Source organism: Phlebotomus papatasi, chromosome 3 (assembly GCF_024763615.1).
Source record: "Phlebotomus papatasi isolate M1 chromosome 3, Ppap_2.1, whole genome shotgun sequence".
Classification (NCBI taxonomy): Eukaryota; Metazoa; Arthropoda; class Insecta; order Diptera; family Psychodidae; genus Phlebotomus; species Phlebotomus papatasi.
Window position 1 is genome coordinate 25,871,233 of NC_077224.1, and position 15,685 is coordinate 25,886,917.

Below are 15,685 nucleotides of genomic sequence, written 5' to 3' on the forward strand. Positions count from 1 at the left end.
TTCCAAACCATGAAACACAGTCGTGCTTGACTTCTGGTGACCATTCAAATATCCGAATTATCGTATGATCTTTCCCTCAGACGAATTGTTCAATTTGTAGAAGTTTTTTTTATCAAAGAAGACGTTGTATAGCAACAGCAACTGGCCACTAACGGCCAAGTGTAGCAACTTCTCCGCTCTATCAAGCCTAGATTTTTTTTTAATCATTATTAGTAAGATCTTGTCCTATGGGGATTTTGCAAGGCTTCATATTAAGCTCGTTTTTCAATAGTTGTCGAAAGGTTATTCGCGATATGTACATCTGATCTGACGTTCCAGTTGCCTTACGCTACGACACAGACTTCTTTCAATTAGCTTCTGCACTATCTGACACTATCTGACGTTCTTACAGTTCTTGAATCTTTTTTGTCTCTATAGCTCGAGCTATGCTTCAAGACTCGAAAGATTTATTCATATTGAGGTGTCTTAGAACCCTAACTATAAGGTTACGAGAATACGAAATGAGTGTCGTCCGTCGTCACAACAAAAATAAAACACTTGAATCAAAAGAGCAGAAATGACCAATCCTATATGCAATTCTCTATTAAAATAGCCCAGTCTTGCCCTGAGCGACACAGATATGGGTTGAAATTACACTTTAAACTGGTTACAATACTCATTGAAGTTATTCACGTATCTCATTGTAAGTGAGAATGAACGAGACTTGTTTCAACCTTTAAATTAATAATGCTGTGCTGACACAACATCCCATAGCTGAATTAGATCTTCCCGCATGCGGGATGAGGTTGTCAGTTCCATGTCCATGGAATCAAGTGCTGTGAAGCTCACTGGATGCAATCCGAACACCTTTAACGCCAGAAAAATTCCTGGTGACCTAAAGGGGATTCGAACCCGGGATACTTGAATCAAAGTGCGAGTACTCTATCACTTGACCCATTGAATGCCCCTGTTTCAATCCTTAAGACCGTCTTCAGACCAGAGGTTTAGCCCAGTTCCGAAGGGTTTCAAAACCTTAAACAGTAACCGATTTTATTGATTTTTCAAAATGTAATAGGTAATTTGCCCTTAATAATCCAATCCTAAGTCAAAATTTTCCAAAAAATCTTGACTGATAAGATATTAGAGAAGTTAAGCCATATAGCTAAGCCTTAGGTCTGAAGCCCGTATAAGGAGTGTTAATAGAAGCCTTGTAAGATTAAGATTTATCTATTAATAGGGTTTTCTTTTTTTTCGAACCGTTGCACTCAAGCCACTTACTTAGTCCCAGTTAGCACTCCCTATTCTCCTCTTCTATCTTAACACCCCTTAACTTGCTCTATATCACGATGCTCTGTGTGCGTTAACTGAGAGAAATCCGAAAAAGTTAAAATATCATTCCGGAAATGTTAATTTTACCCTGCATTATTGATCCTAAATTACCCTTTTTAGGTGTATTAGGGGTTAAATTAACCCTTTTCGTGTAAATTTTACCCTTAAAAAGGTGTAAAATTAACACTAAAAATGTTGATATATTTTTACACCTAAAAAGTGTTAAAGTTACGAGGAAAAAAAGTTAATCGCACCCTCTTTTTTTCTCAGTGTTCTGATACACACAGTATTAATTTATATTTTGTAGACATGCCTTGAATTGGATCTGAGCAGTAGGGTGTTTCAACAAGGAAAATAAAATTTGGCACTATTCTCACGAAGCTCTACAAGATAAGTCAAGAAAGTTTTTCTTCAACGACCATATGATCAGGCGCTGTTTAGAGGTGGCTGAACGACCCTCTCTGTAGTGTAAAATTAGAAAATTGTTCTACAAAGAGGGTCGTTCAGACACCTCTAAACAGTGTTTGATCATTATGGTCGTCGAAAAAAATCTTTCCTGTTTCATCATGTAGAGCACCCTGAGAATAGTGCCAATTTTTTTCCTTTTGAAACACCTTACTGGGCAGTAAATGTGTATTTATATTCGACCAAAGTCGATTTGAAACTAGTTAAATATGCATACGAGTACATTATACATTCTAGTTTTTAAGTACATTCCCTTTTTTTTTTATCCCATATGAACTTTGCCAAACCAAAATCATCTCGACTGAAGTATACTCTTAAATCGAAAATATTTAAGCATTTTTTTCACCCGAGAATAAATTTGGCGTGGTAATTGAGAAACACTGTATTGACGCACAGAAATATTGTTTTAGAGAATGTTCACAAGTGTTATTCCAACACTTGATACACAACAAGTGTTGCCATTAGGCACATTATAAATCAAAAAGGTTTAAACTAAAATTCACATGCTCTGATTTAATAAGCGTTCACTCAAGTCTTATTTAGACTTGTCACAAAACTCATTAAAAAAATCTTCAACACTGAAGGTAGGCTTTGAGCCTAATATTATGCTTTATGGCGTTATTCCAAGAAAAATGAAAATATTTTTTTTTAGCATTTTACTGTTCTCAAGCACTTCTGCATTATCGACATTTTTTCTGTTGGTTACTGTCTGTACTCTTTTTCCCATTCTTCGTCGTGTTGTAAATCCACCAAATAGTCGTAACGGGAATCAACACAGAGAAAGGTCGATAATGCAGACATACTTGAGAACAGTAAAATGCAAAGAAAAACATGTTGATTTTGTCATTGGAATAGCACTATTATTCCGTGCGGAGTTGTTTTAATACTTATTTCTTTAAGAATCTTCTCTCAGTGCACTCGTGGCTTTAGTATGAGTCACAACTAGTATCCCTTATTCTAACTACCATCTATACATTTCTAGGAGAAATAGCAATATTTCAGTAATTTCATAAAAAAAATACTGAACTAATTCTGTTTATCTTAAAAATAAGCAACTAGTATTGAAATTATTGGTGCTATTGTAATGAGAAATAAACATGTTTTTTTTAGCACTTTACTGTTCTCAAGTACTTCTGCATTATCGACTTTTCTTTATGATGCATTAAGAAAAAAATAGGGTGCGATTAACATTTTTTCCTCATAACTTTAATACTTTTCAGGTGTAAAAATATATCAACATTTTTTAATGTTAATTTTACACCTTATTAAGGGTAAAACTAACATGAAAAAGGATAGCTTTAACACATAATACACCTAAAAATCATAATATTTACAGAGATTTTGGTTCAATACTGCAGGGTAATATTAACATTTCCGGAATGTTATTTTAACTTTTTCGGATTTCTCTCAGAGTGGTTCCCGCCATGACTGTTTGGTGGTTTTAGAACACGGTGGGGACTGATGGGTAAATAGTCGAGGCAGGAACCAACACAAAAAAGTCGATAATGCAGTAGTACTTGAGAACAGTAAAGTGCTAAAAGAACATATTCATTTTTCATTAGAATAGCACCATAATGCTACCAGTCATGGCTAGAAGCGCTTCAGAATTATACCCCTGAAATTGGTTGCATTTTATACCACCTATCCTGTATTTTAAATGAAAACAGTACAAGATAGGGGAAGTGCTTATAATTTTGGACAGTCTGCATATAAGCATCGATATCCTAAGTTTTAAGTGCCATATTTTCAATACTAATTGACTTTTCTTGTTACTCTCTTTTCAGAAGGATTGTTTAGAAACTTGGCAAGCTATTTATCATCTCATTTTTACTAAAATTAGTTTTAATACGTTTAAAAATGAATTGATATGTAGAGGTGAATTTGACTCTTATTTTGGACAACTTGGTTATTAATTTTTACAACTTGTCTGTAAATTTGGACAGATAATCCGCCTCAACAGGATGCCCATTGTTCTTCATTTTATGAACCAATCTTACCAAGTCCTCTTTCTGTTCATGTAAGGGAAACGTAGAATGTCACAGAAGCCCAGAAACTTTCCATATCATTCATTAAAGTGAGTTGACTTCGGTACTCCAAGTACGTGCGGATTCGCTCATTCCCTGCCCTTTACGGGAGCCTTTCAAGGCATTTCTCACTGCATCTCTTTCGTAGAGATGATGCTCCTTCATTTCTCCAGGCATTTGTCCAATCTAGTCATCACAAAAGCTAAAACTTCACGAAATTTCGTGAGAAAAACACCTGTCCAAAATAAGAATCATCACCTCACTGGTGAATGTCTTAAAAAAATTCCCATTTTTCACACGAAAAATATAATTCACAAGGCAAATCTCACTTCAGGTCAAATGTACAAATCATCAGTAACGTGAATCAACACAATATTCAATGAATATTCAATAATATCACTCAAAAACAGCGAACAAACTTTGTTAGTACTTCACCAAAACTAAATAAGACTGAAGTAAGCCACGAAGTTCTGTCATATTTCTCGTAAGCAATTGCTCACACTGAATTTTCAACAAAGCAATTTCAACTCAAATCATATTCAAATTTTAACGTATTTAGTGTTAAAATCTTCCAAAAAGAACAAATATTTAGATAGAATTCATTATTCATCAAATATTGGAATAAAAATCCATCATTTTAATCAATTTATTTTTAGTGTCCAATGTTATCCTCAAAGTGTCCAAAATAAGAAACTGGACAAAATTAGAAGCATTTCCCCTATATTGTTCAGAAGATTTAGGTGGAATAATGCTCAGTGAACCCCAAAGAGCAAGAGTTAAAGTTCACATTTTCACCTGAAACTTCCACCATCGATGATGCTCAGCGGGAAATCATATAAAAAAAATACCTTTTTCTACTGCTCATGTGAGTAATTTGATTTTTTTTATTTCACACGAGTCCTTCTGCTCGTAAAACTTTCAGCGAATTTGCGGGAAAAAGGCTTCAGGGTAAATATTCGTGGCAATAAATCTCAAAAAAAAATTGTAGAGCAAAAATGACCCTCTAGTAATGTTCATTCTTGCTCGTGTGAAATATTGTAATTAAGTGCTCTCTGGTTAAATTTAATGAACCAATATCGTGTGAACTGTGATAAGGTATTTGCTACTGTACTTTATTCCTTATTTTTTGTTGCCAAGAAAATCATAAATTTTCTGACGCAACTGCACCCAGTTGTCGGGAATATAAATTTTGTGTCTGGGTAATCACGATTTTGAAAAGCAAAAAAAAATGCAATATTTAAATATTGATAGCAAATGTAGTTGATTCTTCCATCAGTTGGCTCATGTTTAGGTCATTAAAATCGTGCTTTTTTACGCCAAATTGAGCGGGAAAATGTCCTGGAAAAGTGGTAGAACATAAATTTTATGTCGAACGCGAAAATATTTTTTGCCTGTAAAAGCTCTTATAAACTTTTTCCACTCATGGAAAATGTCTCAATGAATATTTTATAGGTAATTTATCATCAGTGATGATCTCCCAAATGTTGAATATGGGTTGGGGGGGAATATTGGTGTCCTATCCGATACAGAAATTTTCCAACAGCCACCCCCTGATCCCGGACACCCCGTGTAATGAGCTTGTACATGTGGAATGTTGTCGGAAATACCATGAGAATTGTGCGACAAAATCAATATGAGCAATTTGTGTTGTTATACCCCATGTTATATGTATGTAGGTGTATTTGGACTATTAGGGGGTGGTAGAATATAATTTAGTAATAATATTCAGTTGACAATAGCAATCGACCGTGGTCGAGAACTTGGGAAAGAGTGGGAGAAAGTGTTTCAAATGTGAGAGAGCTAGTGCTTTTTTTTTTGTAATCTCCAATTGTTTAGCCGAAATCCCTGATACTGTTAATATAATAGGAATTTAGGCTTTGTAAAGATATCTTTTAATTCGCAGTACCTTTTGCGTTACTCTTCTCCGGGAGGTAGTAAGTGATCTGTTGAATAAGCCCCGCCCATATGCTATTTTGGTCACGCCTCTTTTAGGGGCGATGGGTAATTAGTTTTGATGTAATCGAATTTTAACCTTGATATAACCTCAATGTAGTGACCGATTTTGTTCGTGAAAAACTTGTACTATGAAAGCTTACAACCACCATAATGACCATAATGTAAGATATCCTGTAAAATTTTCAAAATTGGAGAAAGCGCGGAGCAAAGCAATGTGCTAAGATAAATACTATGCCACGCCCATTTCCACACTACTCCTACTTTTTCTGTGTGTTATCCTTGTTCAAAGCCTGGAAAAATTTATATGATTTTAAGAAAAATAGTTGGAAATGATAGGTAAAAGAAACAGTTAAATCATAACGTCATCTATTTTGTAAGGGGCGTGGTCTATTTTATTCAAAGGTGAAATTCTCTTCAGATTATAATTTGCTTTGAAAGCTTTTTAATCTCTTAAAGCATTGTGCTACTTTGAATAATTTCGATATTTCGTCGTCAGTTGCATCGATCGTTGTCGTATCTACTTTTTTTTTGCTTTTGGGATAGTGAACACGTCTGTAGCATAGTTGTAGCATAGTGTAGCATAGCCTTTGAATGAATTTGAGATGGCAGTATTCTCGGTGGTAATTTTATGGATCTTTTTGATCCGTAAAATTACGATTATTATCACCAAGTTATGCTTATTATCACTAACCAAACTTCTCGCAAACTATTCTTAACCCTATCAACTGACTTACAACTTAATGACCCGGGAAAGTATTACTAATCATTACTCTTTTGGATAATTATTGACCAACCAGAAGAATTTCTTGATAAGAGGCGGGGATTGTTCAAACTGTAAGGGATCTCAGTAGGGGAATTCCCTATTAATATGACAAAGTCATATGATAAATTTTCGTGGTTACATTCCTCTCGTTCAGTAAAAACTTTCCCGATTTGAGAGATCTTTCCGGTTAAGGTTTTTCTTTGACCGATTCGAAAGTATATCAGAGAGAACTTACCTAAAAACTCTTTGGAAGTTCGAATGTTTAAACCGACAAGTTACACAAAAGTGAGCAAGTTAATCAAAAGGACATTTCTTTGAATGAAATTGCAATTAAGGCATTCTTTTATCCTGAATTTCCACAAAACTACACAAAAATTCACTTTTTGCAGCAAAAGTTTGTACAAAGTTGTTGACATTCGTTGACGAATGAAGTGTCAAGAATATAGAAATTCGAAATGGCAGAACAATCAGCGCTAAAGCGGCGGGTAGGGGAGACCGGGGAGGTTTGGGACAGGGGTAGTGTGGGACGTGGCGACTTTTTCATTAATTATTAAAATAAATGAGATTTAACCACTACACAATCGTAGGCAACAATAAGATGTATCTTGACTAAAAGAATGGATATCCTCAGTTTTATTGTTTTAATTCTATGAACACTTTCTTAAAAATTGATAAAAATTGTATATTTTGACGTCTCAGTTTTCCTCTTTGTATTTTATATCAGCGATATATAATCAAAACTTTTTTATCTCATTTGGTAGCAGTGCAATCTGGGAACATATTTTTGTAAAGGTAGAAAAGATTATACACTCCAGTTTTTTAGTTAAAAGTTTTAAAAACCAAAATTACACGCGGGGATGTTTGGGACACCTGAAAGGGGATGAATGGGACGTGGATTTTCGACAACATTGTAGGTGGCGCGCGAATCGTTGTACTGTCAAAATCAATGTGGCAATTCACATGGAGAGTAATTTCGTTCGGCAAAAAGTGTGTCCAACAAGATTTCAAGTGATTATTTTGGTGCCTAAACATGCGCAAATACAAGAAAAAGGGTGAGAGAATGGCAGTGTCCGAGATTGCTGTGAAAAAAGCATTGGAGGAGGTGATACAAGGAATAAAAAGCATCCGGGAAGCCGCCAAGACTCACGGTATTACGAAAACAACTCTTGGGAGAAGGCTGAAGAAATTGAGGGAGCAAACTAAGGATAAGAATACCCCTGATGTTTTACTTCACTCAGGACTGAAGCTATTGCCATCCATGAACACCAAGCATTCCAGTCGCCAAATATTCACAGTTACAGATGAAAAGCTGCTCACAGAATACTTAATAAAGTGTTCCAAATTGTCTTATGGCTTGACGATGGAGCAACTCAGAAGGCTAGCTTTTGGATACGCAAAACATCTGGGGAGGTTTGTTCCTCAGACTTGGGAGGAGAATAAAACAGCGGGAAGTGAATGGGCTGCGGGCTTTTTAAAGAGGAACCGGTAAGTGTCAGATTTGTTTTTAATTTCTTTATTGTTATTACTGATTTTACTAATACGTACAGGACACTGTCTCTCCGGAAGCCTGAGAACACCAGTCTTGCACGTAATATCAATTACAATAAAGAACACATGACACGCTTTTTTGACAATCTGGAAGAAATAATGCAGCAAAAAATGTTTCCTCCACACAAAATTTGGAACCTCGATGAATCAGGACTGAGTACTGTCCTCCAATCACCCAAGGTACTGGCACCAGCGGGTGTAAAGCAAATCGGTCAAGCTGTATCAAGTGAGAGGGGGCAGCAAGTAACATTTGTGGGTATTATTAATGCTGCTGGGCAAGTTGTACCCCCCATATACTTGTTTCCGCGGAAGATACCTCGTGAAGAGTATATGGAGGGAAGTCCAGAGGGTTCAATTGCGATATTTAACGGAAGTGGATGGATGGACGAGGATGCCTTCCTCCAAACTCTTATCCACGTTACGAAGCACACATATCCCACTAAGGAAAATCCCATCCTTCTTCTTCTGGATAATCACGCCTCCCATTGCACAGTAAAAGCTATAAACTTTTGGAGGGACAATGGGATCTACATGTTGTCATTTCCACCTTACACGACGCACAAACTTCAACCCTTAGATATATCTGTCTTCGGGCCATTGAAGTCGAAGTGCAAAGCAGTTTTCCACGAATGGATGTCTGAGCATGCTAGTGCTAGTAGTGCTAGTGCTAGGATAACGATCCACAATGTAGTTAGAGTCTCAGCAAAAGCAATACCCAGCAGCTTCTCCGAGAAAAATATTAAGGCTGGGTTCGCAAAGGCCGGAATATACCCATTGAATAGAGATCTTATCCTCAATGAATTGGAAAATTTAGAAAACATTGCTCCAATTTCTTCTGAAAATCTTCCTCTTGTGCAAACTTTAAAAGTCGAGCAGGTGTCTCCAGAGACAATGAAACCATCAACGTCTTGGCAATCAATATTTTCTTCTCCTGAAGATATTCGACCTTTGCCCAATCCCGTTAAAAACCATTCTGTCAAGAAAACTTCTCGAGCAATATCCTCTACACTTCTAACAAGTTCTCCAGAAAAGGCAAGGCGAGAGCTCATCCAAATAAAAAAGGAAAAGCAGGTACCATGCAGTTGTCGCAAAATCAAACAGGAATCCGAAAAAGAGTCCAAAACTAAAAGTGTCAAAAGAACTGAGGATTTTGATGATGATTCCAATGTTAAATATAAAAAAGCAAGGAAAGCTAGAATGGCAAATAAGAAGAAAACACATTAAATAAATGACTGACAAAAACATGACCCTCTCCTGTGCAAATAAAGATCGATATTAATTAATAAATATGAAGTAAAAGATTAAACATTTTAATTTTTTTCATTTTCTGTTAGAAATATTTTTAATATAGTATTTGAAATTAAATATCATGCTCTAATAATGCTAAATATGTGAGAAAAAACGTGTCCCAAACATCCCCTTTTGCGTCCCACACTGCCCCAGGTCGGGGAGGTTTGGGACAAAGCGTCAGGTTAAATATTTTATCTTCTCCAAGAAAATACAGTTGTTTTTCAAGTACCATTGAACACTTTTTATAAAGTCAATACCCATAGGTATTATATACGCCGAATAAAATTTTATTACACTGTCGTGGTTTTTTGGAATACTTCCTCAAAGTCAAAACATGAAAAAGTGTCCCAAACCTCCCCGGTCTCCCCTATATGAATCTGTACTTTAGGCTTCCGGTAGATTTTCGAATAGGTTTGGCTTGACTTTGGAGTGGCTTTGTCTCTTCGAAAGGTTATTACTGAACAGAGCCAATATGGTGCCCAGAAATTGCCAGTAGTAGTCATTAGACCACGCTTTTCCACGCACCATTCAGCTTATGTCTGGTAATGATTTTATGGTATGATGTCGAGATTGTCCATTATTATTATTAATCGTATCGGAATACTTTATTACAATAATCATATGATATTGCTGTTACATTCCGTGATGAAAGAACCCGCTAAGTCCATATGTAGATCGCCCAGGAGCGCCTTCCTGCAGTGTGGATGCTTCTTCCATGCTCCCAGAGGTTTTTAGGCAGAGGCAGTGCATTTTATTACGTTTTTATTACATTGAAAATGTCTTTTCCTGACCTCGTTTTTTCCTGATCTCGTCCGCCCAATGCCTAAGGGCCTTGACAGGCACGAGGATTAGCCGAGAGACGGCTTAGCGTAATTATATTCGAAATAATGGTTAAACTTCATTTCCATCATTTTCCACTAAGTCGTCTCTCGACTTAAGTCGCAAGTGTGTCTAGGGCATAACGGTCTTGCATATTGCGCCACTGAGATCCCCATTGTTCATTAAACCACTTAGTTCACTCTCTTCCGGTGAAGGACCGTTTACCACCACATCGTTTGCAAATCTCGCAACCCCGAGAGTAAGCGATTGCAGTGCATAATGCAATTGGTTAAAGTCGTGTAGCATGTGAAGCAGAGCATGTGGCCTCTACAGTAGAGTCTCGCTATAGTCCATATTTGGTTTCAAATTTGACACTTGGGTCGCACTATAGTCCATGTAATTTTTTAAAATTATCAACGATTTTTAGTATTGAAATTGCTCGACTGCTTCCACTTTCTTTGCGATTGTGGTACTTGTCCTTGCTCTCTTCATTGTGGATCACAATTATCACAACTACTTAATAAAGTTTGCCAAAAATATTAAAATAATTATGCATGTCGCATACTAAAAAACATAACCTAACTTAAAATCAGTGTTTTGAAATCAACGGTCGATAAATTGTGGACTATAGAGCGATGGCCTATGGCGAGACTCTACTGTAATAGCTCAGTTGGTAGAGCACTCGTCTAGTTAACGAGAAGTCTCCAGTTCGATTCTGGGTGGATACAGAAATTTTTCCTGTCTCCACTGTGAGAAAAAACTGGATTAAAAAAGCAAAGAAAGGCAGATGGAAAATAAGAAGAAAATACTTTAAATAATTGATTGACAATAAATGACTCTACTGCACAAATTAAATTGATATTAATTTCTACACTGAGAAAAAAAAGGCTGCGATTAGCTTTTTTTCCTCATAACTTTAACACTTTTTGGGTGTAAAAATATATCAACATTTTTAATGTTAATTTTACACCTTTTTAAGGGTAAAATTAACATGAAAGAAGGGTAACCCTAACCCATAATACACCTAAATAGGGTAATATTTACACCGTTTTCGGATCAATACTGCAGGGTAAAATTAACATTACCGGAATGTTATTTTAACTTTTTCGGATTTCTCTCACAGTGTAGCTAATGAGATAAAAAAGTTTTGATTATATATCGCTGACATAAAATACAAAGAGCAAAACTGAGAAATCAAAAACTACAATTTTTATCAATTTTTAAGAAAGTGTTCATAGAATTAAAACAATAAAACTCAGGATATCCATTCTTTTAGTCAAGATACATCTTAATATTGTTTACGATTGAATAGTGGTTAAATCCCATTTATTTAAAAAATTAATGAAAAAACCGCCTTGTCCCACACTACCCCTGTTCCAAACATCCCCGGTCTCCCCTAGCAGGCAAATCAATATTATTAATTTTGGGAAAGGTATTGGGATTATCTACAGATTCACTGGAATCTCTTAATAGAAATCATCAATATCGGTTAAATGGTTAAATGACACGAAGTATTTGTGGTTATTTAACACAAGAGTGCTTTTGCGACTAAAGCACCTCTAGTATTACTTCTGTTTGATTACATATGGATTTTATCCATGGTTACGCGTACACCTAAGTGATAGTCAACAAAAGAATCATGCTTCACGGAGATGCTTTCAAAGCTTTTCCCTCAGTTTTTTTTTCAAATGTTTCGTTGAAAGTTTCTCTCTCTCAAAGTGGCTTTTTTGAGTTGGATAGACTTGTGGTAAGAAAAAAATATCATTCCACCGGCAGTATCGTTGAGGAAATTGTGTAGTCAACACACTTTTTCAGTGTCACTTTTTCATATGAGTAGCCATTTGTTAAGAAACTCTTCAATTTCTTCTTGCTGTTTAAAAAAAAAAGAAGGATTCACAAGAAGTTGACGACTCTTGAGGAATTTTAAGGATATTGCAAAAAGAAAAATCGATTGGTGCGATTTAGTGGATAATCAGTGGGTGGTTTTATTTATCCTTCTATTTTGCATGAAAATAAAGTAAGTGTGCAAAGTTGAAGGGACGACCGAGGAGGAAAAAGGAAGTGAAGCATGTGCTTTAGAGAGTAAAGGAAAGTTAAACTGTATTCGTGAGTTTGTGGAATAAAAGGACGATTGGAAGTGAAAAAAAAGAGGAATGACAGAGAAAAGGGAAAAATATCGTAAATTTGATTGATTTTCTCTCCTTTTATATGCAATTAATTCTCTCTTTTGTCCTCCAATGACGTTGAACTATTAAAAATACATGAATAGCTTGTGATTATCTCCTGGCAATTATCTGAACAAATTTACTACCAACAAAGTATTCAATAAAATTATCTGATAAAGCAATTGGATAAAATGTGCAATAAGTGTTGGAAATTCGTGTAAAAAAAATCATTTTAAAAATAACTAAAACGAAAAAGCAACTGAATAACATCTACCTTGCGAAGTAGAAAAAAAGTAGAAGAAGAACCGAAAAGGTGTTTAAAATAAAATAAAGAGCTCAGTGCTAATGAAAAGATCGTTTGCTACAAATTACCTGAGGAGTGAGAAAAATAAATGTGAAACTGTGTGAGTCCATCAGAAAAACATTTTCAGGCTGAATGGTAAAAATTTAATTACACAGATTACAAAGTCGAAGCCGTGAAATGAGAGATGGGGGTGGTAATTGGAACGTGTATCCCTGACTTTGAGGGTGGTCGGGATGTTGTGAGTTCAGATGCAATTATTCGACGAGCAAGACGACAAGGAATTTATGGTGAATGTCTTTTTGCACTCTTATTATTTTCAATTACACTCACAGTTAAATTTATAGTGACATTTTAATCGGTTGCTCTCTGAGTAATTGGGCTGCACCATCTTCCAAGGAATTTTATAGATCTAATAAAAAAGAGCATCGAGTTAGCTCTTAAGAAGCTTTTAAAAAGCTCGTTAATTGTATGTTTTCTTGTGTTCGAAAAAAAACCATGTGTTAAAATTACGCTTCGCAAAGCTTGAATTTACACGTGAATTTCTTATATTAAAAGTAATAATTTCTAAAATTATTTAACAATTGTTATTATGTTACATTAACAAAGCACATGGAGTAATCTGGAATCGGAACTAAATTGGTATTTTTAAATTTATTGTTTTAGATAAGCAAAAATAAAGAAAAGTCACAAAAAGTACTAAAGAATGTTATGGCACATAGATTCAGGCTGATACTCCAGAATAGTTAAGCCGTATAATTCGACAGTAAAGGATTAGGTAAAGGAATTGTGTTTGGATCTCTAATCAATGATCAATATGTGACAGTTTGAGATATATCTTTACTGCTAAATTTTACAGGCTGAATATTCTCGAGAGTAAGCCTGAGTCTATTTGGGTTGGGCCCTAACCCAAGGCTTGTACACTGCGAGAAATCCGAAAAAGTTAAAATAACAAATTCCCGTAGTTCTTTAAAGAATCTGGCCTAGTGGCAATATATTTTAAGAGCTAGTCTTAAGCCATACATTTCCTGAAAAAATAGATCAGATTTAATAGAAACATTGGAAAAATATAAAGTATTCGAAGCCAGAGTATGTACGAAACCTGAAAGCTTTCCTCTACTTCTTCGTGATCTTCTTTTTCTCATTTCATGTTTTAGCTGAGATTCTTTACAATCTTAGTTTTTGTGGTCACAGGTGAAATCCGACCTCGTCAGATCGGGCCCAAATTTTGAATTTACACGTTTTGACACTAATCACGAATATCATATAGGGGAAAGTACTCTCCCTTCGAACGTTCATGCCTTCGAATAATGTGAGTTTTCTTTTATTTTTCTTAAGAGACTTACACCTTTCTATTAAATATTAGTTTGTGTAAGCCTCTTAGGAAAAATAAAGAAAATTCACATTACTCGAAGGCATGAACGTTCGAAAGGAGAGTACTTTCCCCTACGCTAAAAATCGATTTTCATGGACGTCCGTCCCATCTGGAGTATAAACGTTTCTGGAGAGAAAATAGAGAAAGATATCGACAAGCGGTTTTCGGCAAAGGTTAAATGTCGATAGGTGGCTAGAAGTAGGTGATGTCAGATCCACCCCCCCTTCCGCCATTTTGTAACACCCCCAAATTTTGTTTTCTCATTAATTCAGCCCCTATGGCATCGATCGGGCTCAAATTTTAGTATATTATAGCTGGGCCTAAGACCTTTCGATTAAAAAACAAATTTAACCCCTCCCGACCCCACTGACCCGAGCTAGAAGGGGTCAAAAATTCAATTTTCAAATGGTCATATCTTCGGTTCTAATTCTCAGAATTTGAAAAATTGTGGTGTTTTGGAAAACTCATGGAGTACTACTACACTTGTGTCACCCCAATTTCTTCTGGTTTAATCGAAGGTCCGATTATTAGAAATTTCGATTTTGAATAATTTCAAAAACTGGACGATGCTTGTTCTTTAAATTTTAATATGTTGTAGCTGAGATCGAGACCTTTCAAAATGTGGGTCGCACTTCTCCCTCGATGTTACCTGACCTAAGCTATAATCGATACTGACTTGACTGGACCTTATTTTCGGTGTTTATAAAGTGATTTCGATGAAATTTTAGCATATATTGTATATGAGATCGAGATCTTTCTAACGATGGGGTCCCAACTGTCTCTACTCCAACCTACTGTACCTTGACTCTTACTATATCCAAATGGACCGGACTCTATCTCTAATGTTTATTAACCAATTTCAATGAACTTTTTTTTTCTTTCGTTGGCTTTCCGCACTTAAACTATTTAAAATAGAAAATGACCTGTGATAAGCCCAGATAAGCTTATGGTAGCTGAGATTCTTTACCAGTGACCTCGAAATGCGTGCAACTCGGGGTGCTTGCAACTTGGAATGCATGAAAATTCGATTGTGAGTTGAATTTTGGGGTAAAGAATCGCGTCGAGTAAATTGTTCTCGGCAGTTGAAATGGATGAAATTGGCTCGACGCGATTCTTTACCCCCAAAATTCAACTCACAATCGAATTTTCACCCATTCCAAGTTGCAAGCACTCCGAGTTGCACGAATTTCAAGGGCGCCTGTAAAGAATCTCAGCTACCATAAGCTTATCTGGGCTTATCACTGATTTTAAAGTTTGGTTATGATTATCGAATGAATTAAACATGCTCAAATTTGCCATGATTTAACATAGGTATGATGTGATTTTGCATTATTAAGAAGGGGTTTTTAATAAAATTTACAAGAAATATGATACTTCAAATTTAATATGAATATGCAGATGGACAAAAAATCGTTGCTTTTGACGCTCGAATTTCTGTCTAATTTGGGTGATATTTCGGTTCCAAATGCTTTAATTTGAGAGAGCCTACAAAGAAAAAAATATTTTGTAAAAATGTTCGTAAATGTTTGTGAATTCCTATGGGGGAGTTACGAAATGCTCGTAAATCGTATAACCCACAAACATGTTCGTAAAAGTTTGTACTTTTATCACAAACGTTGTTCGTAACATGATCACTTGACGAGAATTTTTTGTACTTTTACAAACATTTGT

At 35.7% G+C, this 15,685-nt stretch overlaps 2 protein-coding genes across 3 annotated transcripts in view; both read left to right on the forward strand.

Annotated features, from left to right (window-relative positions):
• LOC129807364 (E3 ubiquitin-protein ligase znrf2) overlaps positions 1 to 15,685 on the forward strand; it is a 51,812-nt gene that overhangs the window by 16,050 nt on the left and 20,077 nt on the right. The gene's annotated exons all lie outside the window — the stretch shown is intronic.
• Positions 7,017 to 9,718, forward strand: LOC129807358 (uncharacterized). Its single transcript, XM_055856576.1, has 2 exons — positions 7,017 to 8,001; positions 8,064 to 9,718. The coding sequence occupies exons 1-2, from the start codon at positions 7,547 to 7,549 to the stop codon at positions 9,286 to 9,288; spliced, it is 1,680 nt and encodes a 559-aa protein (XP_055712551.1). The 5' UTR covers positions 7,017 to 7,546; the 3' UTR covers positions 9,289 to 9,718.

Excerpts from the sequence above, each read along its gene's own strand:
- LOC129807358 (XM_055856576.1), top strand. The coding sequence starts at position 7,547 with ATGCGCAAATACAAGAAAAAGGGTGAGAGAATGGCAGTGTCCGAGATT. Across the intron at positions 8,002-8,063 it reads GGCTTTTTAAAGAGGAACCG|GACACTGTCTCTCCGGAAGC; the intron begins GTAAGTGTCAGA and ends TAATACGTACAG.